Genomic DNA, 27,046 nt, shown 5'->3' with positions numbered 1-27,046 from the left:
GATTTGGATTTAATTTGCTCTTCTTTTGTTATTTTCCTAAAATGAAAGTTTATGTTATTGATTTTATATCTTTCATATTATCTAAAATATGTATCTAATGAACTTATCTTTGTAAGATGATTATCTTTCCTCTCACCCATGGTGATGGGACATGAAATTCTTCCCTCATTGCATTTGCCCTCTTTAATATGTTGGAGAAAGTTATTATCGTGATCCCAAGACAGCTATCTCTTCCTCACATGGTAGCATCACAGATATAAGAAAAATAAATATCAGCACCTACCTCATAGCCTAGTTATGGAAAACAAATGATCAAATAATTTGAACAATACTGATCTTAGTATGAGCTCAGAGATACGATTCTTTTCTTTTACCTATGTCCTTCAAGAAGCAACTCATTTATAAAGAAATTATAAACTTGATAACCTATACCTACAATGTTAGTATCTTATTATTCCATGGTATGTAATTATAATATTAAAATCATCCATTTGTCTACATCCTTGAACTTTTCCAAATAATAAAGTTAAAAATACTTTTACTACTTTGAGTGGCTCCTAATTCTCTCTGTTAGATAACAATTTTCATTTGAACAGGTTCCACATGGAAGTTATTATTGTCATGTATAGCATTGAATATATAGGCTGATCTTTTACTTATTTCAGCTTCAAATTCAACTGTATATAAATTCACATGAAAGAGAGAAATTAAATAAAACTGTACAGAGAAATTGAATGGTACTTGTACCATATTGGTAAGACCACTAAGAGAATATTAAAATTATAAATTAAAAAAGAAAATGAGACTCGCTATTTTTAATATGAAAACTACTTGAAGTAATATCAAAATACAATCATCTCATTGTCCTCACTGAAGAATAAGGGGGCTATTAGAAGAATGAAAAGCAAAATTCTAATTTTGCGCAAGCATCTTTTCTTCATTGTTTTGTAGATAAGCTTTTATTAAAAAGTCTTTTATTCATATGATTTTATAACTTTCAACCTTAATGCATATGAAGAAACAACCTTTTTGATGGAGCTGCTAACTACTTCTATTTGTACTTGTGATTTTAGGTTCTACTTATTACCTTCAAAACTTTTGGCAGAAATAATTCTTTCAGTTGTGTCTTCAGAATTTTCCTCTCTAGTGGCTCCTTCTCTTTATAATAACCTTTTGATTCTAAAGGTTCTAATACGTTTGATTCTAATAGAATTCTTTTATCCTATTCCTTACCACACCTTTCTTTACCCATTTAGGCTTCTCCTTTTCTTTTTGCCTAGTATATTAAAAGTATTTTGAAAATATACTCATTGCTACTTCTTGTCCCTTTAGAACTCTACACACATTGCATTTTCTATTTTGTAACCATAGGCCCCTGTAAGGGATATGGCTGAGTTGATTCTCAGCAACACTGGCTAGCCAGGAAAGTTTGCCTAAACTAAAATTAATTTACTAATGGAGAAAGTTTGTATGCGGATTTGCACTTTTGGATATGTAAGAATTTATGCAGCTTCATATTCTTCCCAACACTTGTTCTCATTAGACCTTTTATTTTATGGCTGTCTGGTTTAGCTTTTCTTCCTCCAAATTGCATAGATGGTTTTCACGTTTTTGTTAGCCATAAGGATTGACTAATTCATAAAGTATTTGTTCAAGTCTTTTGTTGATTATTCTATTGAGTTTTCTATCTTTATTGATTTATATTGTAGATATGAGGTCTTCGTTAGAGTTTTATTTTAGTTTTTTAAATTTTTGTTTGTTTGTTTGGTGACAAGAATCTCCTCCTGTAGGTGCCATCACCAAGAAGCAGGCCAGACACTGGATTGTAAGCTCGAAGCTTGCAGGAGGTGGGCCTCCCCATGCAGTACTGGGGAAAAGGCCCCAAGCCACCTCTGCAGCTGCTGTTTACTAAGAACAAGCTCCCCTCCCCTGAGCCAGACACACACCCCCACCCTGGAATTCCATGTTCAAATAAATTACACTAGTGTTAGACTAGATTATCAAATTAGTGTTTAAATAAATTAAATGATATCTTTAGCATAAGTATGTAATTAAGTACTTGAAACTATGTAGATATCAGAGAGAGCATGATCTTAGTTGTGATCAGCTCAGTTCTTAGTATTTTAAAAGAAATTATTGATCAGAGTTACTAAAGTAACACTCTTTTCAGTGAGTGCTCACAAATATTTATGATATTTTATTCTTTTTCTGTATGCGTTTGAAGTGCCATAATATTTTTACTCAATTTATTAATATGTTATTATTTCTAATACCTAGTTGCCTTTGGAATAAACACTTAATAAATATCTACCAGGCATTGTTTAAGTTGTACTAAAACATATTTGCATCTTTGGCTTTAAATTCTTCTAGGATAAATTTCCACTTTTTCATTTTTTTTTTTTAAACAACCTTTTAATGTCTTTCTAAGCCAAATTTTAAAAAGAGAAAGCATGAAAAAGGGTTTACAGTGAGAAAGAATTTCACTTTACTGTTAGCTTTCCTAAGTAAGTAAAAGCAAAAGCTGGACTAGACATGGTATTAATAGGCTTCCTAATATGAGATCAGAGAACTCTCCAGTCAAACTCCGACTTCATTCTTTGAATATCTAAGAAGGCCTCTAGTAGGAAGCAAAGTTTGCAGCAGAGAGAACTGAAGGGTTCCAGTATAATGAGGTCCATTTGTTACATCTAGCCTAGGTGAGTTTACCTTGTGTCGGGCTCGAGACCACTCTTCTGTGTATGCCAAGTGTGATACATGATTTTACTTAAAAAGGATATTAAGTGACTATCATTAAAATGCATTATCATTAGAGCAGCGGGGATGTAGAAAAAAAGGCATTCCAAAAATTAGTGCCATTGCTGCAAAGCAGTTACCTATACATAACTAGCAAAGATGGTTGTGGATAAAATGCTACAAAATGAAATATCTCATCACTGAAGTGTATCGAAGAAAACACAGGTTAACCATCATGCATAAAGGATTAAGTTTTCAATATTTCTTTTGAAACTCTTGTTTCTAAACTAAAAACTATATCCATTAAAATACAAACAAGGTCAACCTGTAATGATATACTTTAACACAGTTTTAAATTAAATTACAACTTGATTCATAGTTACTGTTTCAGGTTGTATACACATTTCTAGACATAATGATGACGTGTCTACAAAACTTGTAAATACTACTTTTTACATAAGCATCTCACTCACCACTAAAGCATTCTTTTTTTTTTTGATACAGAGTCTCACTTTGTCACTTTTGGTAGAGTGCTGTAGCGTCACAGCTCACAGCAACCTAAAACTCTCGGGCTTAAGCGATTCTCTTGCCTCAGTCTCCCAAGTAGCTGGGACTACAGGTGCCCATCACAATGCCTGGCTATTTTTTGGTTGCAGTTGTCATTGTTGTTTGGCAGGCCTGGGCTGGGTTTGAACCCACCAGTCCCAGTGTATGTGGCCGGTGCCGTAACTGCTGAGCTACGGGCACTGAGCCCACTAAAGCGTTCTTGATGAAATTTAAGAATAAAAATGTTTAACTTTGTGAGATTAAGTATTTGCTTATTAATAACTATCAGAAAGACAAGTAAAGATGAGAATGGCAATTACACATGTATGTGGTTAAAGAAATCCTGCTGCTAAGTTTATTTAAAGGAAAGGCTACTTGATTTTGAGAAGTAACCAATGAACCTGATTCATTTGCTGTATGTAGCTCTCTGTGATATAACAAGGAAAATGTAAAACATTCCACATGAAATATGCAGAAAAACTTCTAAAGAGTTTTCAAAATACATATAATTGTTTAATAAATCCTATTACCAAGATGAATTTAAAATAATTTAAATTGTAGCCTTAAAATGTATTTGAAAAAGTTTTTTTGTGCATGTTAATATTCTAAGTGAACAGTAATTCCTTATTTTAATTATGCATCTTCCCAAAAAAATTTTAGAAAGCTGTCCCACATAATGTTATGCTAAATCTCAGCATTTATTAAAATTATTATATTATATAATTAGTATTGTATTATATAACTATGAAAAGCACAGCTAATTCAAATGGCCTGGGAAGAGGTCAGTGAAGCAATTCCAGGTGACTTAATAGGACTTGTATTCCTAAATGTCAGAACAGCCAAGATTAACGTGCTATTTTAAGAACCAGATGTCCCATTATTTCTTCAATGATTTAATGAGGAACCAGAAGATGGAATCCAGGAATGCAAATGAAAAAATCATTAATAACTCTTACATGATATTCTACATGATGCTATTACCTTTATAAAGTTCTCTCTCTCTCTCGGAAAGTTTGTAATATGAAACAAAGACATGAAGAAGCACCTAGTCTGCACATTTCAACTTTTCCAATTCCAAATTGATCAAATATAGTTTCTTTGAGTTTTATGTATTTGAGTGTTTTGTGTGTGTGTATGTGTGTCTGTGTGGTTGTATGTGTAATACATATGTACATATGTATATACAAATATATATATATGCAGACAAAAAATAGTCTGTCTTTATTACCCAGGAAGCATTAAAATAAAATGGGGATGTTTCATCCAGGGAAAATGAAACTCTCCATACAAAGGACTGAATGAGATGTTTGTTAAGTATTTCCATTTAGCTACCTATTTATTTTCAGTGACGTACCAACGAAAAGAATGAGTTTAGGGTGAGCCGCTCACTAGAGGTTTTCTTTTCTTTTTCTTTGTAACCACTCTGAGATATCATCTAACTCCAGTAAGAGTGGCTCACATAACAAAATCTAGTAGAAGTTTTCAATTTGGAGACTGTTCCTATACCCTTCCTTGACAAAACAAAACAATAATAACTAAAACCCAAATAATTGTGGCTTTTAGACTTAGAGATCATATCCTGTATAATAGAATGAGTGTCAGGATATTTCTGTTTATTTTCATCAGATAATGAGCTGCCAGCCAATAGTGAAAATAGTGCTTATCACTTAACATTAAAGCCTAGTGTATTGGGGAGGGGGGATCATGGGTATTACATGTTCAGTCCAGGTCCTCTGATGAAAAAACATGTTCCATTTTTGAAATTCTAATTTGTGATGGTATCCAAGATCAAATAGCTTCATTGAATAGTTATCTTCTATGAAACTTGCTTGATTAGTGCCTCTCTTCCTTCTCAAAGGGAAGACAGGATTAAGAAAGAGAAAGAAAGAAGGTAGAATCCTGACAGGTGGAGAGGGGTTACTAAGGCAGACTGCAGAGATGCACATGGTAATGTGTTTTACAAATTTAAGGTACTATTTTTTCTCTCAATCCCCTTGAAAAATATTATCAACCACCACAAAGGAACAAAGAACAAGTATTTCTCTCCTTCATATTGACATTTAAATGACAGTAGTAATTTGTGATATTTCTAACCTGACTAAGACAGAGCAAAGTCAAAATGCAAGACTGAGTCACAGGGTAGAATAGTCAGTGTCTATGAGCAGCAGCTGGAAACAGGAGGCCGGGTTTTCGATGGACGCAGAGCTAGTGGACATTATCCCACTCATCTCTCATGATAAGCGGCAAAGACAGAGTTCTCAATTCTCATAATTGGTAAAGATTGGCTGAAAACAGAAAAGGAAACCCAGATTTAGATTTCAAATAGTGTATTCATTTTCAGAAATATGTAGAAATGTGTACATTGCAGAAATTATTGGCAGAAATTTGTACATTAGTGAGTCAAAAAATGATACTTTAAAATGCAAGGATCAGGAAGTGACTGATAAAATTTCACTTAATTGCTGTTTGGTTGGTGAAGTTCAGGTTTTTTTTTCTCCTTGAACTTCTCAAATCTGATTCCTTTGGAGTCAATTTACGTTTCCCTGCATAATGATGCATTTTACCCATTCAGCTCTGCCAGTGTTCTTCAGCTGGCCAGCAATGATCTCACCTCACCTACCGTCTAAATCTATCAGTGAATAAACAACACCATTTTTATTTCAATGCCAATGACACTCTACATGTCGATTTGGCAGTTAAATAATTTATCTCCCTTTTGGATGCAATCTGCCAGGCTTATTATAACTCCACTTTTGATATTCATTTCATGTTTAATAGTACTTTGCCTCATGAGGATGCTTGTCAATCAATTAAATTGAAATGTCATTCTGACCTTTTTATTGGAAACAATTTACTCTTTCTTCATTCCATCACAAGCTGTTTTCCCTTTATTCAAATTGAAATCCTTAATTACTGGTATTCAGAAACTTTGTACTGATTAACCTTACAAAACTACATGTTCATCACTGTTCCTGACACTTTATCCTTACAGAGGTGATCCACTTGAGTCTGCCTGATGACCAGAAGCTTAGCGTCACTGCAGCCACTGTGGGACAAAGTGCTGTTCTGAGCTGTGCCATTCAGGGAGCTCTGAGACCTCCCATCGTCTGGAAGAGGAACAATATTATTCTAAATAATTTAGACTTGGAAGACATCAATGTGAGTACACAGAGTTGCTTTTATAATGTGTGCCTTTCACGTGCTGTACTCTAGACCTTGTAAAGTCTGGGAAGCCAAGGAATATCAGAAGTATAGTAAGAGATGATTAATGAAACATTGCTATATCTGTTCTTCTGGCGGGGAGGACCCTGTGGACCATTTGGAATTATTCAGATCATCTGTATGGTAAACATGTTATGTGGTAATGTGTTGGTAACAAATAAATGGGTGCACAGAGACTGCCTGTTAACTTTTACAATACAAGTACTCATCCTATAAATCTGTATCTAGGAATTATTTCTATAAATATACTAAGCGAATTCAAGTACATAATGTTAGACTGTCATCACTAAGTAACGTGTGATTATATACATGAGTGTGTGTGTGTGTGTGTGTGTGTGTGTGTGTGTGTGTGTGAAATGGGATTCCATATAGCTATTACAAATCAGTGGCAGGGATTTACATAAGCTGATATGAAAATACCATATTTATTTTGTGTTTCTATTAATATGTATACTCCATGCACTGTCTTACACAATGCTTTCATCAATGTAAAATATAAAATATATATATATTTACATATAAAAAATTTCTAGAACCATATATGAAATGATTCACAGTGTGTGTTATAAGAACAGAAATAGCCTTCAGAATGGAAGGTATATTTAACTCCAGGAGATATCCTTTTGTCCTTTTGCACTTCTAAAAGATGCATATAATAATTTTGTGTAAGAAAAGGTTTCGTGAAATAATACACAATGTAGTTACTTACTGTGTTCTGATCCCTATGGGATACGTTCTAGGAATCTGTGTGTCTGGCAGTGCCTGGATTTCACCTAAAGAGTTACTTGGAAAAAGAATGTAACACTCTGATTGGCCAGTCTGGGGTTGTGTGTTCCCTGGGTCAAGAGGGACCCACTCACATGGGCTGATCTATATTACTATTAAGCAAGAGCTGTGCAGCTTCTCAGTAAATGTGTAGAGCAGGAAAAAAAGATTAAACATCCTTTGTATTCTATAACTCTTGGTGCATCATCTCTAAAAATCATGTTTGTGTGTCAAAGGTCTGAGTGTCAGAATTTCTATAATTACGAACAATCTCTATGCAGGGTTGCTATGGCTGAAAAACAGCCTACAGCTTGTGAAAAGTTAAAAAACAGTAGAGGAAATTTGTACAACAAATACTTCATAATGTATTAAGATCAAGAAATGTTAATCTAAATGAAAAAATGTTTTATTTTTCTAGAATGAAGGAACATGTGTTTCTACTCAGGCTTGTTCCTGGGGATTCAGAATTTAGACTCAATGCAACTGGGTGCACCTTTAATGGTGAACATATTGGGGTAGGGGGCAGTCTGCCCTTGGTTCTTGGTGCGCTACTTGGGCAACATGTCAAGTCCAACTTCCTGGTTCCGGCTCCTTAGGAAGAAAGAATCACCAACAGTGCTAATTCAATGGAGTGAGCACAGGAACAATTTCCCATAAACATTTCTGTATCATAAAATGGGATGCATCTGTCTCTGCAAGCAGGGAGACAAGAGACTGATTGACTCATTCCCTCACTCCCTTTCTCTGTTTTTTTTTTTTTTTTTTTTTATTTCCCCAGTCTGGGGGAGGACTGATAAAATGTGTAAGATATTGAAACATGTATCCTCAACCTGCCTAGAGCTCCCACTCCCAATGCCCACCTGAAGGAGGTGAAGGGAACTCCCACATTGATAAAGTGTTCCCTCCTTTCTCAGTGGCATTAGTTGCTTTGGAGAGGATTAAGGGTGGGGCATCACCTACATGGCATGCCCACCTTAGTCTTCTTCCCAGGGAGAGGAATTGCTGCAGACAGCACCAAAGCAGAGTACCCTGTTCAGAAGAGCTGGAGAGCCCATCTACCTAACAAAAAGACAACAGCAACAAACTCCAGGGCATTCATCTGTTCCTTCCATGGTATCTGTTTAAAATGAGCAGCAAAAAGTGGAAATCCATAGTGTCCTTTCTTCTCTGCTTCTGTTAGAGTGGTAGCGGCTTGAGGTAGTCTCCAAAGTAATTGAAAAAAACAAGTAAAGTTTAGCAACAAAAAGTTTATTAATGACTTGCATAGCAAGCCAGCTCCATCCTAGTTACTGCAGGGCCCATGGAAACCAAAGTTTTGGATTTTATACACAACTTGGAGGAATATCGTCTGATTCTTGGAAGTCTTGCAGGGTCTTAATTAACTCTGTTCTCAAAACAACCCACTTGCAAGGTCTTAAAAACAACCCCCCTACAAGATGTTAATCAGCCTTATTCCCATAATAACCCAAATGAGCCTGACCCCACACAACACAAAATGGCCTAATGGTATCCACCATCCACCTTGCTCATATCTAGGTAGCTACTTAGCAGAACTGGGGCAGGGATCTGAAAGAGGCAAGTTCACGTATAGTGGTCAGGACCTGACCCTTTCATCAGACACATTGTTTCTCTTCATTGTCTTTTGCTTGTGGTTGTGTTACCATACTTAACAACTCACATCTCATTAAATTTGTTAGCATTGAAAGCTCGCTTCCATCATACCACAGTAAAGAGATGTGGTTCCCAGTGGAGGGGCCAGCCTTAGGTGAACTAATGCATCTGTTTGAGAAAAAAATGTGAATAGTTTTGCTCACTTCTTTTTGTTATTTGGTCTCTGTATAAGATAGATTGAAAACTCTTAGTGAGGATTTCCCCAGGCTGTCACCTCTTCTGTTGCTGTTTTGCTCCTGGGTGTGTTATCCTAAGTATTTCTAATTTTGTAGCAAATAGTTCCTAAGGTTACCTCCAAGTGCTTGGAGCTCTCAAGTTTCTTTTCCGTCTAGCCTCATATCAGACATGCACAAAGCAAAAGTCCTTTTCACCTTGTCCATTCTCACAGCTGTAGCTATTGCTTCTGTTCCTTCGCTGGTACTTTTGAGATGGGAATATAGCAGCCTACTCATTCACTAGCAAATTAATAAACTTCTCTTTCCTTCTAAAAAAAAAAAATATATAGGTGAACATTATTCTAGAAGATGCAAAGAAAAAAATCTGGTGCTTACACAGTCTTTGTGGAAATGAAGTGGGGCCATCCTTTGCCTTAGTGACTTTGGAGTTTTATGTTCTCTTTGAATAGTTTTTGTCATTGCTCAAGAAAATGATCACCTTTTCACTTATACTTTGCTGCTTCATAATGAACCCCTAAAATGCAGGTCCAAGGTTGAAGCCCAAATTCCTACTTTTTACGTCTTCCCAATAGTTTTGTTTGATGTTCTAGCACGTAACTATAAGAGGGACTCTATCTAACATATGCAAATATTGTGACATAGTTGGTTGTACCGTCACATTGATACAGGGCAGGAGGCACCCCAGCTTGGCCTCAGCAGGGAGGTGCCATTGCCAGGGAGGACCTTCTGAGCTTTCCGGGGGTATTGGTGCAGCAGATGTAGGGTAGGTGAGGGCTGGAGAACCAAGTGCAGCAGACAGGTACAAGCTGGGAGGAAGCCCACGGGTCCCTATTTAGTTGAAGAGGACCAGGGCACAGCCCATGCTGCTGCCTGTACCAACCCTAGAACTTGGACCGAGAGAGACCCTCTCTGTCTGCCTATTCCCCTGTGAGCATCTGACAGGCCAAAAGGTGATTCAGGGTTCCCCCATCCAGGGATGAACGGGATCCCCCATTTCCTAGGCCTAGATAATTTCATGTAAATTTCTTAGGCTTGGGCAATTTCCTGAAGAGAATGGGCATTCACCTTGGCCTGAGTAGGACTGTATCCATTCTTTCCAAAGGGATTGTATCCATTTATTTGTTACCAAGTCCTAGCTAAATGTAACTACAGAGGACCCATGTGACTCCATATACCCTCAGACAAAAAACCCAGGCCTTGATTTTCTGACTTGGGTCTTTGCCTCCGCCAGGAGCTCTGGTGCTTTTTCTATATTATTTTCTGGCTAATAAAATCTATCTTACCTCTGATCTGTGGCCCATGGGTTCATTCTTTGAACCCACCAGACCAAGGACCTACTGAAGAAAGAAATTGCAGTAACAACATTAACCTGAAATTAAAAAAAAAAAAAAAATATATATATATATATATATAGAAAAAAGGAAGCTTATTTTTATTATTTGTAATTTTGATGGAATTTTCCAAAATTTGCTTACACTTGGAAATTTTTCTCGAAGTTTTTATGGAGAATGGTGTTTAAATCTCTAACATATCAAGAACACTGAGCAGCTATAATCTCAGGAGCATCCAGGATGCTTTGAGAGACAAGGCCTAAGACAAACTCATCATTGATTTGCTTTATGGTTTGCTACATCTACATTTCGTATTTTATTTTAGTCACCATTCTTACTCTTAAGCTTCTCAACTATTATTTTTTAATAAAACCATGCATTTTAGGATGCTATAGTCTGAAAACCTCAAAATAAGCTCACTTAGGTTGTTTCAAGCATATGGAAGAAGCTATGAGTGATCTTCTGTGGATAACTTGCATAAGAAGATACATCCTTGTTTACAGATCCTGCCAATTATTTTACTTGCTTTCTAATTCTTATCCGTTCCAGGAACTAAATATTTCTAGAAAAATAGGCCAGGCATGGTGGCTCATGCCTGTAATCCTAGCACTCTGAGAGGCTGAGGTGGGTGGACACAAGAGCTCAGGAGTCTAGGACCAGCCTAAGTAAGAGCAAGACTCTGTCTCTACTAAAAAAAATTAAACAAACTCTCTGGGCATCGTAGTGAGGATATGTAGTCCCAGGTACATGGGAGGGGTTAAGGCAGGAAGATCTCTTGAGCCCAAGAGTTTGAGGTTGCTGTAGCTACAATGACACCACGGCCCTCTCCCAAGAGTGACAGGGTGAGAGTCTGTCTCTAAAAGTAGAGAATCTCTAAAATATAGAGATTCTCTCTATATTTATTTCTAGAAAAATAATATTGGGTAAATTAGGTCTCTAAAATATGCATAAACATTAGATAAGTTCTGGCATAAATAAATTGATTTTTATTGGATGAATTTATTTTGGATAGACTTCACTGAGCAGATAAATAAAAACACTACCAATATTTATCAAGTTTCATTTCATTTTGTGCCATATTTAGTTAAGCTGAACAAACATTCATAATCTATACTGTACACAGAACTATTAGCCTTTCAAAATTTACACAGTAGAGAACATTCAAAGGTATCTTTGAATGAAGGATATTTAATTTTCCAATATGCTCCTGGTATTTTTAAATACTATGATACCAGCAAATTATCACAATACATTTTACATGCATTTACCAATATAACTATGATGTGAAAAAAGTTATAAAATGTCTCTTATTGTCTTTCATTTTATACTTCTTTCTACTCAAACTGTTACTATAGGTACTTCACTATGTAAATAAACTATATATATATAGTCAGCACTGTTTGTAATGGATATCCAATGTGTTTTCTGTTTACCCCTTACCTTTTGAACACCCCTTAAATATTTCAATATTTTGGTAATTGTTACTCTGTAATTTTGGCTTCCTTAAGTTGGAAATTAGGAAGCTGTCTTAATCACCCGTCCTCATAAGACTCCATTTCATCAACAAGCACAAGAAAATACAGGTGCTTTACAGAACTGATTTTCTTGGTCCTGTCTTCCTGGGGACTGGGTGACTTCCTCTGCTATGTAGAGAATCCTACTCTCACAGACAGCAGTGTAAGAACTCTGGGTCTGTTCAGTGGGCAGCTGCAAGGGGGTCTTCAATAGGCCAGTCTTAGTATGTGGCTGAGCCATCTCTCCTGTTTTTTTTTAGACCCTGAGATATTTGCTCTTCTGAATATTCTGTGACCTACTAATATTCTTTGCTAATTTTTTTACTGTTTAAACTAACTAGAATTAGTTCTGTTATTTGCCACTAAGAATGTTGTCTAATTAATTTTGAGGTTTAATTATCTTAAGTAACATATGTAATTAACTTGCATGCAATGATTTTTTACTGTTATATGTGGATTTCTGATGTATTCAAGGACCAAGGTGATCTTCCCACAGTAAAAAACAGTTTCACTTTGTTTATACAAGTACAAAAGATGTTCAGAAAGTTTTTATAGCTTATCAGTATATTATCATATGAGTCATCTTTTATAGCTTATCAGTATATTATCTATTTGCACAAAATGGTTTCAATTCGCATTAAATTATATAAAGTTAGAATTATAATTGCCTAATGTCAAAAGGAAGCAATGACAATTTGCAAAATTCTTTGTTTTCAAAGTGTATATTAGACAGGATTGAATGTATATTTAGATAGTGTGTAGATACATTATCATTGCTAAAAATTAAAATGCTACAGACGATTTTAAAAAGCGTTAAGTGTTCCTTGTTTTTATATGCTTTCATTTTTATATCTACTATATTTCGTAAAAAATGTTTATTGTATTCTCAGTGCAGAAGAAATCCTGTGACTGCACTGTTCATCCCTGTTCATGCATTGCATGTATAATTCATTTCTTTAATAGGGTAGGTTCATGTCACTCCTCATTATCTCATTATCTCGTTCCATCATGAGCTCTACAAACAGTTCCACAAGACAGGGACTCTTATGCCCATTGACCTTGGCGGAAAATTACAATAAAAGAGTTACTGAGCTGGTTACCATTTACCTCAGATTACTGAACTAAGTCGTGGTAGTAAGTTCTGGGCCCTTTACGTGACCTGACTGACTCTAGATTAGGGGTTTAACCACTGTGTGGAAGTGAGACATTCCGCAGATTTCTACTAACTTTAAGAAAACCTATCCCAAATAATTCTGGCCGGATCTATTACAAATAGATTTGTTACACTCTGCCATTACATGTTGGACTGACCGATATTCAACTGATGTTTGAAACTTTTCATTTTGCCTGTCTTCTGTTTCCATCAAATGAATAAAAGCACAGTAGTGAACTACAGAGCCAGAATGACAGAGGTTTGCAACATGAGCGCTGGATCTGGACTGTCTGGATTCCAATTCATCTTCAGTCACTTAGGAACAATGGGACCTCCAACAAGTTATTTTAACTCTCTGAGCCCCAGCTCCTCTATCTGTAAAATGAAGATAGCAATAGGATTAACACATTTTTTGTAAGAATTAATGAGATAAACATTTTAAAGCTATTAACATTACACGAGGCATGTAGTGATATTATTATTATTAAATCATAGCTGGGTACATTAATGCAATCATGGGGCATTACACTGGTTTTATAAACAGTTTGACACATTTTCATCACACTGGTTAACATAGCCTTCCTGAATTTTCTCAGTTATTGTATTGACAATTATATTCTACATTTACTAAGTTTCACATGGCCCCTTGTAAGATGCACCCCTGAAAGCACATCTGTTTTTTCTCTTCTTTCTGTTCTCCTTCTTCCTTTCTCTTCTTTCTTATTTTTCTCTTTGTATGTGTTTCAAGGAGCACAGAAGCCCTCAATCTGCCTAAAACAACAAGAATTTACTGATAGAATGCTCTAATACTGAAGGAGATTAGGAATTACAAGAAAGGCTGAAAACAAATTTTAACCAGTTATAATAGCTGTTATAAATGGAAGATTTTTTTTTTTTAATTCAAGGCAACTTTAGGAATTATACTATCTTATCTCTGAGTGACAATCTTTTATTACTCTCTTCTGTAAAATTATGCCATTATATTCACTCAACCGAATGAATTTGTCTTTCATGTCTCCTTAGTCTTCTTTCTGCCTAAATTCCTGAAGATGCTAACTGGCTTGTTTTGATCTGGTTCCTGGTTTGCAAGTTCTTTTTGTCAGGGAAGCTGAATTAAGAAAGGCGAGGCAAGCATAAAGATAAAGACACAGTTTCAAGAGAAAGGTAGGGAAGGAACATATATAAAATAGGTTGACAGATCTGGTAGTCAGAAGGAAAAAAAAAAAAGAAAAGTCGAAATGAGGCCCTGTTTTTTGTGTGTTGACTTTACCAAGAAAGTTGTGTGCAGGCAGCTGAAGAGCAGAGACTTTGTTTTGTTTGTTTAACTTGAGAAGAATTAGGTCTAAAGATCCTTAACACTATTGTCTATATTTTATTTATAATATCTATAATAGCTCCCTATTCATTAAGTTATAATCTATTCTAACTTGAGCACTGAAATAAAATTACTTCGTATCAAATATACCAATATTGGTTTTGCTACTTCTTGGCTATGTGGTTATAATGGTTAGATTAAAGATATTTAACCTTCATTTTCTGCATCTATTTAATAGAGAATTCATCATAAATCAATGCAATACCCAATGTTCAATAAAATGTCTGTTACTTCTTTAATCATTAATAGTAGCTTTCAAAATGGCATTGTTAATAGGGTTTATACCAAAACTTATGAAAGTATTTCTTTGAAAAAAAATGATGTGACTTATATTGACTTTCAACAATAGCACTGTTAAATAAAATAAATAGCTCCCAGGTAAATTTAAATCTCAGATATGTTATAAATGTGTTTTATTATTGATAATAAATATTATAAAAATGTTACATGTTTTTCAAAATGTATTCTCATTTATCGGAAATTCAATGTAAAGTGGATTTTTCTTATTCTTTATTTGCTAAGTCTGGCAGTCTACATAAAATTCAAATAGGTTTAAATACTATATTTAACCACTTTTCTACAAATGATAATGTGGCTTATGTTACAGAGATTAAATGTTTGGACTGCTAAAATATCATGCGACTTTATCCAGTCTCTTTGTAGACTTTTATTATTTCCTCATTCTTCCCCTTAAAGTGATTTAGCTACATCAATACAATCTATATTAGCAACTGTGTTTAGCATAGAGTAGAAGACGCTGGGGAGGAAAGTGGCTTCAACTTGTAGGAGTTTGTTCTTTCATGAAACATATTAGCCTGCTCCATAGTGCATCTGAGTCTCAATCACCGATCAGTTTCTCTAGCATTCTCAGATCATGACTTCCATCTTTAAAGTCATTTCAGGATTCCAGGATGGCTGCAGGAGCTCCAGACATCAATCTACATTCCAGATCCCCAGCAGTGCAAAGCAGGTGAAAGATAAAGAGCACTTATCCTTGCCCTTATAAAGAGTCTTCCTGGAAATCCTGCAACTCTTTATAGTTTCTTGCTATTCAATAACTCATAACCATAGTGAGGAGGCTGGTTAATATGATCATTAATTTAAGCACACTGTTTAGCACTCTGCTACAAAGGAGGAACGGGAAAGTGGATATTTGGTGGCAATAAGCAATGTTTAACACTCTATACAAGGCCATATAAGAGAATATGAAATACTCTAACTTACTATTTTTTTGTTCTTCTGAATTAAGTAAAAGTATTCATTTGATTTTAAATCCTTTCAGCTCTGCACACCATTTTTCTTCCATGCTAAATTGAATGAGTCTTCAATTTGGTTGTTTGTTTTGCTTTTATAGGCATTTCCTTAAATATGTTGCTTTTATTTTATTTTTTACATTCAGTCCGACAGTTTTTTTATCATCATTTTTTTTTGTAGGAACTGAGTTTATTTCTGCTAGCCTAGAAGAAAAACATGACAAGTTTGATGAAACTTAGACTGTGTCAAAAGGAAGTATAAACATCAGTTTTGTAAACAGTTTGGGAGAAGCAAAATTTGTAGGCATCCTATGTAGCTTGAAATGCTAAATCAAAATGTAACTTTTAAGGTCCTAATTTATCTCCCTCATTGGATAGGTTTTAAGACTTTGAATCAGGCCAAATGACTTAATTTACATATTCAGTAGAACCTCCATAGTTGACCACCTCCATACATTGACCACTTTCATAATGCGAGCTAATTTTCATACACCAGACAACACAACATGTACAAACAATTATATACAGATATCTCTTTAAGATAATGATTTAAATTCATTTGGATATATTTCAGAAGTGAGATCATATGCTAATTACATTTTTAACTTTTTTGAGGAACTCTCCTACTGTTTTCCTTAGTGTATGTACCATTTTACTTTCCTACTAACCGTGTAAGGGGTTCCCGTATCTCCACGTCATTGATCTCTTGTTTTCTTTTGTGATTTTTTTTTTTATTTTGTTTGTTTGTTTTTCTAACAGCCATTGAAAGGTTCTGGACCCAAGGATAAAATCATTCTCAGACACAAAACGAAAGGAAAACAGAGACCCAATTCATGCGATTAAAGTGGCTTTTATTCCACGTGGAGTGCAGGTGGGGTGAGATTCCTGACTAGGGAAAAAGCTACACATGGGCTATGGTGGACAGGGATTTAAAGGGTTAGGGCTTCCAGGATTGGTGGTATTCCTATTTCCTGGGAGGGACATGAGTGCGACCCTTCCTGGACCCGGCCGACCGTGAACCTGACCCTGCCTGGACCAGGCAAGTTTATTTGGGCAAGTACTTGATTCTATCAGCCATCTTAACATGCGTGAGGTGATACCTCATTATAGTTTTTTTTAGACAGAGTCTTACTCTGTCACTCTAGTTGGAGTGATGTGGCACCACAGCTCACAGCAACATTAAACTCTTAGGTTCAAGTGATCCTCTTACCTCAGAAGGGACTGCAGCTGTTCTGAGTAGCTGAGATTGCAGGAGCCTGCCACCATGCACTGCTTGTTTTTTCTATTTTTCAGTAGAGATGGGGTCTCCATCTTTCTCAGGCTGGTCTTGGACTCCCGAGCTCAAGCAACCCACTGCCTCAGTCTCCCAGAGTGCTAAGATCACAGGCATGAGCTACCTCACCATGCCCAGCCTCACTGTGGTTTTGATTTGTATTTCCCTGTTGATTATAATATTTAATGTTATTTCATATATTCCTTGACCATTCGCATTTATTTTATTGGAGAAATGTCTACTCAATTCCTTTGCCTTTTGTTTGAGACAGAGTCTCACTATATTGCCCTCCATAGGGTGCCATAGCATCACAGCTCACAGCAACCTCAAACTCTTCGGCTTAAGTGTGACTCTCTTGCTTCAGCCTCCCAGTAGCTGGGACTACAGGTGCCTGCTACAACACTCAGCTGTTTTTTTTGTTTGTTTGTTTGTTATTGTTGTCATTGTTGTTTAGCAGGCCCTGTCCGGTTTTGAACCCACCACTGCCCAGTACATGTGGCTGGCACCCTAACCACAGAACTATAGGCGCCAAGCCTCCTTTGCCATTTTAAATAAAAATGTGGAGATTTATTTTTCTTGTCTTTGTTGTAGAGAGGTAAAAAATGTGTTGACAGAATTCAACGCACATCTATTATATACATAAAAAATCTCTCAACGAACTAGGTATAGAAGGAATCACATAATAAAGGTCATATATGGGCTTGGAGCCTGCAGCACAATGGTTACGGCGTTGGCCACGTACACTGAGGCTGGCCAGCCCAGGCCAGTCAAAAAACAATGACAATTGCAACAAAAAAAATAGCCAGACCAATGTGGCCGGCACCTGTAGTCCCAGCTATCTGAGGGGCTGACTCAAGAGAATTGCTTAAGCCCAAGAGTTTGAGCTGTGACACCATGGCACTCTACCAAGGGCGACGAAATGAGACTCTGCCTTAAAAAAAAAAAAAAAAAAAAAAAAGCCATATATGAAAACCCCACAGCTAACATTATACTAACTGGTGAGAAACGTAAAGTTTTGTGTCTAAGAGCAAAAACAGGCCACTCTTCTCACTTCTCTTTAACATGATGCTGAAAGAGCAGAACAATTAGGCAAGAAAAGTAATTTAAAAATATTCAAATCAGAAATGAATAAGTAAAAATTCATCTTTGCAATAGACATGATATTATATGTAGAAAAACCTAAAATACATACATACACTCAAATACACACAATGCTGTTAAAAGTAATAAATGAATTCATTACACTCATAGGCTACAAAATCAACATACATTGTATATGTATGTAATTCTATATACGAGGAATGCATTATTGAAAAATAAATTCAGAAAATAATCTCATCTACAATATCACCAAAAAGAATTAAATACATAGGAATAATGTAATGCAAGGAGGTGAAAGACTTGTACTCTAAAAACTACCATGTATGAAAAAATTTAAGAGAACACAAATCAATTAAAAGATATCCAATGATCACAGAACTGATGATTTTATTTTGGTAAAATGTCTGTATTACCTAAAGTGATGTATAGATCCAATTTAATATTTATCAAAATTTCAGGGCATATTTACTGAAGTAGAAAAATAAATTCTAAAATTTATATGGACCTACATAGAATCACAAACATCCAAAGTAATTTTGAGAAAAAAGAAACAAAGCTGGAAAACTCTTATTTCCTTATTTCAAAACTTACTACAAAGCTACAGTAACTAACACAGCATGGTACTGGCATAAAGACAGAAAGCCCAGAAATAAACTCATACAAAGATGGTCAATTGATCTTTGATATGGGTACCAAAGCCACACAATGGGTAGGAAATAATCTCTTCAACAAATCATATTGGGAGAACTGTATATCTGCATATGCAGTTTGACTCTTATACCACATGCACAAATGGACTCAAAATGGATTAAATACTTGTAGAAAGGCACAACACTGTTCTAAACTCCTAAAAGAAAACATGGGGTAAAAATTCACGACATTATTCTTGGCAGTGATGTCTTAGATATGACACCAAAGCACAGGCAACAAAAGCACAGGCAAGTGGGGCCAAGTCAAACCTAACAGCTTCTGCAAAGGAAACGATAGAGTGAAAGACAAGTTATAGAACGATATTGTAGCCTGCAACTATAATGAATTCATTTCTTACTTTTAATAGTATTACGTGTATCCAAGTGTGTGTGTGTGTGCATATTTTAGGTTTTTCTACATATAATATCATGTATGTTGCAAAGGTAATTTTACTTCTTCCTTTCTGATTTGAATATTTTTAAATTATTTTTCTTGCCTATTTGCTCTGCTCTTTAGGCATCATGTTAAATAGAAGTGGGAAGAGTGGCCTGTTTTTGCTCTTAGACAAAAGCTTTATATTTGCAAACCATAAATCTGATAAATGGTCAATAGCCAAAATTTTACTTCGTTTTGATATCACAAGTCAATATCAAAAACAAGTAAAATAATAACAATAATATCCTGAGTAAAAAGTGATTATTATTAAGATACTGTCCTGTCTAGGACTTAAAGAGGTTCATACTACATACAGTTAATCTTCATTTAAGGCAAAATATTTTATTAAAATAAAATACAGAGACTAATATTAAACAATTAAAATCATCATTTTAATTCAAACCAGTATCCGATTGCAGGTGTAACTCCTTGGTGTATTGCTAGGGTTTTGTCTCTCCTGCTCTCCTCCCCTCTTTTCTCCCCTCCTCCCCTCCTTTTCCTCCACTCCTCTCCCTCTCCCTTCCTCTCCCCTCCTCTCTTTTCTTTTCTCTTCTTTTTTTCCTCTCTTTTCTTTTTTTTAAATCGAGGCTAAAGGCAAACACACACATAAACAAAATCTAGTTGTTTTTCTTCTTTCCAGTACATAGCTAGAAAAATTAGTACTGGAAGATAGCATATCAAAACATAATGAATAAAACTTGCATTGTATGTCTATATTTGAAAGGCATTAAAGGCTTAATATAGAAAATTACATCTTAGAAAAAGAAATGTTTCAGTATGTATGTACTGTACTTTAAATTTATAAGGAAAATCTCTAAGTCATTTTTGTTTCCCAAAATTGAAAGAAATAATTTTAGTAGTAGAACATTCTAACTGTGCTACTTAATTTTAACACCTGAATCAGTGAGAAAACATCACTTTTCCACTTAAAAGTATGAATTCTTTTGTTTGTGCTTGTGTTTACATGTGTTGGGGGGGGAGGAGAGAGATAGAGAGAGAGGTATTTTTACCCTTTCCTCATTGTTAACAGAGCTGAAAATTTGTAACAGAATAACAATAATTTAGCCAAATCATGTCTTGCCACTTCAGAAACCTAGTGTTCTCTTAATATGAAATATATTGAGGATACCATCAAGATTAGTTACTTAAAGAAAAGAACTGTTGACTTTTGTTTTCAGTAGACTATAAATAATCCATTTCTTTTTCCCTTTCAACTTAAAATGTAGACATTTAAAGTAATAGAATACACTGCTCACCATATAATTTTTGTCACTGATTCATTTTTAATATAGGCCTGAGGACATTGTAGCTCTAAAATTCCGAGTGGCATCAGAGAATATTTATGATTCAAAATTTTCCATGCCGTATAAACAGAGAGTGCTGGCAAAGCTGAAGAAGCTCGAATTCTTTCCCCAGTATAAAGCATGAGATGTGCATTAATTTTCCACTTAAATACATGTTATGCATGTTCAATAATAATTACTAAACTGGAGAAACTATATTTGATCATAAATCACCTGCAAGTACAGTGTTTTAAAATTAATAGTCTTCCTAAATTGCTTTTTCCAGCTGATGTAAAACCTTGAATATTTTGATTCAATTCTCAAAAATGTCTTAAAATCAGTAATGTATAATATATTTTTAAATGTCCTTATTCATAGCTTTGGAACTTATTTTTGAAGACTGTTACATATAAAATGCAAGGTTCATGTGGGAGTGAGTAGCCGAGATATGCATATAGGAGTTTGTTGACTATATGGTAATTTTAAGTTCAGGTTCCAAAATTATAACAAAATATATTCTTTAAATTTTTATGAGAATATTAATATTGAAACATGCCTTCACTATGACATTTTTTTCTTTCAATAGGAATCTTGGCTAAATAACTTTTTATTTATATTATTTTATTGATGAAGCATGCATTTTTAATTTTCCTTTATTATCTTTCTGAACCCACTGCTGCAACTACTGTGTTTCTGCTAGAAAATTCTAAAGTTGCCCCTGTACTTGAAATTTCTCTCTGGGTCCTAGGGTTTTCATTTGAATGTGCAAAATTTAAGAAAATTTCATTATCCCCCAAAGCTACAACATTTGTGGTATTTCCTAGTCAAGGGACACACAGCCGGAAAACAATCTGGCCAGGTTTGCTCCTCTTTTTTTTCCCCCTTCCAATCTCGTCTGTCTCAAAACCTTGTGAATTTCACTTTTTCATTACTTTAAACTCATTCTGTCATCTCGGCTTCACCGCAGTGGCCTCAGTTTAAGGGCTGCCATTTCTCATCTTCAAACTTTATCCTTGCCTATTGAGACTGCTTCCTTGCTTCGAAGCCATCCTTCATATTATAGCCAGACAGATCTTCATAAAATTTACATGTGGCCATTCGCTTTCCTTTTTAAATCCTTTAATGGCTTCTTGTAGATTCCTGGGGAGAAAGTTTTTAACTTGTGCTAAAAAGATTATTTCTTTATTAATGCTTCCTGCTCTTCTCCCATGTTCTTTCTTTACCATAAACTCTCCATAGCACTAGCTGTTCCCTATGTTGTTTGAGTACTACTATTTTTTTTTTCTGGGGGGGGGCTGTAATTTATTTATTTTTATTGTTTCATGTTCATTGAGGATACAAAGAATGAGGCTAACTGATTACATTTGTTAGGTAAATTCCCTTTTATAGTTGTGTCACACCCCCAAGGGGTGTGCCATACACTGTGACCCTCATTCCCTTGCCTCCTCCCTCTCCTTCCCCACTTGTTCCTCCACCCCCCACCTTGAATTGATTTGAATTTTTCTTTTATAAGGTTATATAATAGATCATCCACTGGCTTCATATTAGAATTGAGTACACTGGATTCTTGCTTCTCTATTCTTGTGATGCTTTACTAAGAAGAATGTGTTCCACCTTCACTCAGATTGATACAAAAGTTGTAAAGTGTCCATCCTTTTAATGGCTGTATAGTATTCCATGGTATACATATACCACAACTTGTTAATCCATTCCTGGGTTGGTGGGCCTTTAGGTTGTTTCCACATTTTGGTGATTGTAAATTGAGCTGCGATAAACACTCTAGTACAAATGTCCTTATGATAAAATTACTTTTCTTCTTCTGAGTAGATGCCTAGTATAGTAATGGGAATGCAGGATCAACTGGGAGGAGTACTACCATTTTCAAACAGATTCTTCTCTCTACTGAAGATCATCTTTTTCTCCTCCCTTTCATCTGCATAAATCCAGTGAGTCCTTTGAAAATAGACAAACACTTATTCTGATCATGCTCTTTCTTTCCCTTAACTTCTCCATGCACTAACTATAGTACTTGCTGCATGATAATAAAGCTATCTGTATTCTATTTGTATTCCTGTCCTTCTCTGGCCTACAAAATTTGAGCACTAAGACCGTCACGAATTAAACTTCATGTTATGGTGATACCACTGTACTGGCACATAGTAGGCATTTTTAATTTTTAAATGCACAAATAACGACTGATAAAGTGATGACTCTTATATTTGCAATTATGCATTATTGAGTATTTTTGTGTTTTTTTTACATTTAAAGGGCTTGATAAAGATTTATTTTCTTATTGTAGCCCCTTGATAAAGATTTTCTTTTCTTATTGTAGCCCCTTGATAAAGATTTTCTTTTCTTACTATACATCAACCAATATTTATTGGCAATCAATCATTAAAGCCTAGCACAGCTCAATAATTTCTTGAGTCAATTTATTTAATAACAATTTTCATTAAGCATATTGATTTTTTACTACTCTTTCATTTAATATCCTATCATATGCAACAAGGTAGGCAAGAAAAATGATGACGAGAAACACATGTGATCAGTGTTTAATCTGCAAGCATTTAAGAAATATTGATTTAACTGCTACATGTTTTCAGGCACTCAGCTAAATGCTGAAGCTATAAATGTAAGAGATGTCATTTCAGTCTGGCAAATATCACTGATTTGAAGGAGTAAAAAAAAAAAAGAAAGAAAGAAAACAACTGCATTAAGTTTAATAATGCACTATGAAATGGTTGCAGAAATATATACACCAGAAAATGGAAATCAAAGTTGACACCCTCACTGCCCCATGAGTTATGAACTATCTTTAAGTTTTCACGTAACTTTTTACATTACTCATCTTCAAGTTTTTATATTATGTTTTTACTGATGTATGCTTTAGGATTGTTTTATATGAAGTTTTTATCCTCTTTTCATAAATGTGGGTTACTACAAAAATTTTGAGACAGACTGTGTTATGGTCCATTACTTCACTGCCAAAAAACACAGTCGACAGTGTCTTTTCTGATTCACTTATCAAGTTTCAACTTGTTCAGCTTATTGATGTTGCTGGGAGGGCAACAATTTCCATCCACAAGAATTTTATGTTTCTCTGTTTTCATGTATCACAAAACTTTCATACTAACCCACATAAAACACTATGGCCTCAAGGAATAATTTTCTTTTTGTATGTGTGACCGTCAATGTGTTAAGTGTTAAAGGAGATGTATAAAGAAGAAAAAATACTTTTAAAGAATGCACAAATCTTGAAGTTAGATGATAACCAAGTGAAACAGTGGCTGATAGGTATCCTTGGGAAAGAGAAGAGCAGATTTGGGAGTGCACGGCACGTCTCTCCTTAAGTCTCACACAGTGGTTTTCAACCTGTGGTTCGCGACCCCTTTGTAACAATGAAAATACATCCTGCATATCAGATATTTACATTACGATTCAAAACAGTAGCAAAATTACAATTATGAAGTAGCAATGAAAATAATTTTATGGTTGGGGGTCACCACAACATGAGGAACTGTATTAAAGGGTCGCAGCATCAGGAGGTATTAGGAAGGTTGAGAACCAATGGTAACAGTATGCAAAGACTGCAGATTAAGAAAAGGCATGAATATGAGAAAAAAAACTATTTTTATTTATTGAGCTGCATATTTATGCTTATAACATACCACAATGATACTGAGTTGCACTCTCATACTTACAACACTTATCATGTAGCATTTAATGAATACTTACTTTTCATATATTGTAACCTGTCATTAAAACAGTATTAGCTCATTTATTTTTTAAAACAAGACTTATGTAAATCCACCCAGGGATTAATATACAAAAGATGATGTTTAAATTTATATTTTTCTTTTTTTTCCTATGGTAAATATTATAATGCATGATGTACCATTTTAAATGTCAAGGTCAGTGGTAATGAATATACCCATGATGTGCGACCATCACCACTGTTCATTTCCATAACTCTTTCTGCCTTGCAAAAATGAAATTTATACCCATTAGACACTAACTCCTTATTTTTCCTTCCTTTCAGCCCCTGGCAACCACCATGCTATATTCTGTCTCTATGATTTTGCCAACTCTATGTAGCTCATATCAGGGAAATCATTCAGCGTTTGTCTTTTGTTAATTACTTACTGTCCTGAAGGTTCATCTCTGTTTTTGTAAATGTTTAGTCTTCCTCTGGCTCTGGTGGGTCTGGACATTCATTAAGCAAAGAATAAAACTCTCTTTGCTTTTCTTGTTCTGTTAAAACAATCCTCCCAAGTTATAGAAGATGTTCTCCAGATAACCACCCACCTTTTGACCCATTGAGCCCTTGCACCACATCCCAAGTTACTGAGCTCTGACTGACATGCCCATCACTTCCTGAGTTACATGTGCTCCGCACCCTGAATTGCTTTAAAAGAGGCCCCTCACCCTAGCTGGGGTTGTCACCATTTTCCATTTTCTGTGGCCATCCATCTTCTTGCAGACAATATTAATAAACCTCTTCTGTTAACTCTATTCACCCTGAGTTAACTCTACTCATCCTGGTTCTTTGCGGCATGTTTCTACCTTTTGACATCTCACAGTAATAATTTAATTGCATCTGAAGCTTTTACTAAAATATGATTCCCTTCTTTCTCCCCTGTAACCTTTTTTAAGTTTGTCTATTTTATCTGATATTAGTATAGCCATCCTCGTTCCATCCTTTTACTTTCAATATATTTGTGTCTTTCTAACATGAGTCTCTTGCAGGAGGCATATAGTTCTGATTTCATACCTTCTTCAACCTCTGTCGTTTGATTGGAAATTTCCATTCAATTTACATTTAAACTACCTGTATGGTAAGGGGTACACAATTTCAGGTACACAAAAGAACTAAGTTTTGGAGATTGTCTTTTGTACATAAGTAAAACAATGTAACTATAGTTAAAGATATACTCGAAATTTTCTAAGAGGATCTTAGCAAAGTTTGTTAAAAGATCCTAAGTGATCTCACCACAGTAAAAATAACGGTGATGTGTTGATTATGTTGATTAGCCCGATTGTGGCAATATTTCATAGTATATACACATATGAAATCATCAAGTTGCTCACCTTAAATATGTACAATTTCAGTTGTCAACTATATCTCAAAAAGCAGAAGAAAACCATACGGTAATAATTACTAATAAAGAGAAACTAATTTCTGTTATTTTGCTGTTTGCTTTCTATATACCTTAGATGTTTTTTACCATCTGCCCTTTTTATGTGTTTGGTTGAATTTTTATAGTGAAATGTTTAAATTCCTTTCTCATTTCCTTGTATATATTTTTATAGTATTTTCTTCATGGTTACCACAGGGACTAAATTTAACATCCTTAAATCATAACATTCTCATTTGAATGTTCACCGATGGAACTTCAATAAAACACAAAACTCTGCCCCTGTAACAGCTTCATCTAATGTCTTGTGGGTGTTAATATCATCAAAAGAATCACGTCTTTAGACAATGTGTTCCCCAAACATAAAGTCATAATTAATTTAAATGCCATCATCTTTTTTTTTTTTTTTTTGTAGAGACAGAGTCTCACTTTACTGCCCTTGGGTAGAGTGCCGTGGCATCACACAGCTCACAGCAACCTCTAACTCTTGGGCTTACGCGATTCTCTTGCCTCAGCCTCCCGAGCAGCTGAGCAGCTGGGACTACAGGCGCCCGCCACAACGCCCGGCTATTTTTTTTGTTGCAGTTTGGCGGGGGCTGGGTTTGAACCCGCCACCCTAGGCATATGGGGCCAGTGCCCTACTCATTGAGCCATAGGCGCTGCCCGCCATCATCTTTTATATTATGTGGAAAAAACAGTGCGGAATTACAAACCGGCTTTAATGTATTTTTAATGTATTAGTCTCTTTAATAAGGCAGATATCAAAAAGTAAAGTCACAAATCATTGTTACAATAGTAGCTTTTATAATTGCCCTAATCTTTATCCTTATTGAGATCTTTAATTCTTCATTCTGTCTTGTATCCTTTCACTTCACCTTCCAGGAATCTTTTCAGCATCTCTCTCATAGGGCAGATGAACTGGTATCAAGTTCCCTCGGATTTGGTTTACTTGGAAACATCTTTATTTTTCCTCTGCTTTTGAAGGACAATTTTGTTAGATGTAGGACTCTTGGTTAACATTCTATTTGTTTTAGCATGTTTAATATTATCTCATAGTCTTCTGATCTCCAAAATGTCTGTTGGGAAATTTGCTGACAGTCTTACTGAGGAGTCCAAAATATAATGACTAGTTGCTCTCTTGCTGCTTCAAGATTCTCTCTGATTTGGATTTGGAAAGTTTTGATTATAATATAGGTATGTGGTATATAGGTATGTGATATAATATATAGGTATGTGATATCATACAGGTATGTGACCCTTTTGAGGTCATCTGACTTAAGAGTTTGTTAACTCTTAAGAGATTCATGCATGTTTACACTCACGGACTTTCATCAATTTGAAAAGTTTTTATGAAAGCTGCTCTTTCATAAAATAAGAAACAGAATCTCTG

General features: G+C 35.2%; 1 protein-coding gene across 4 annotated transcripts in view; it reads left to right on the top strand.

Annotated features, from left to right (window-relative positions):
• FSTL5 (follistatin like 5) overlaps window positions 1-27,046 on the top strand; it is a 778,095-nt gene that overhangs the window by 499,556 nt on the left and 251,493 nt on the right. For all 4 annotated transcript variants that reach the window (XM_053583841.1, XM_053583826.1, XM_053583835.1 and 1 more), the window contains exon 7: window positions 6,272-6,438. In XM_053583841.1, the coding sequence (XP_053439816.1) occupies window positions 6,272-6,438 (167 nt within the window). The remainder of the gene's footprint in view (window positions 1-6,271; window positions 6,439-27,046) is intronic.

Source organism: Nycticebus coucang, chromosome 1, assembly GCF_027406575.1.
Source record: "Nycticebus coucang isolate mNycCou1 chromosome 1, mNycCou1.pri, whole genome shotgun sequence".
NCBI lineage: Eukaryota > Metazoa > Chordata > Mammalia > Primates > Lorisidae > Nycticebus > Nycticebus coucang.
The sequence above is the reverse complement of the archived record's forward strand: the minus strand, read 5'-3'. Positions and strand labels throughout refer to the sequence as shown.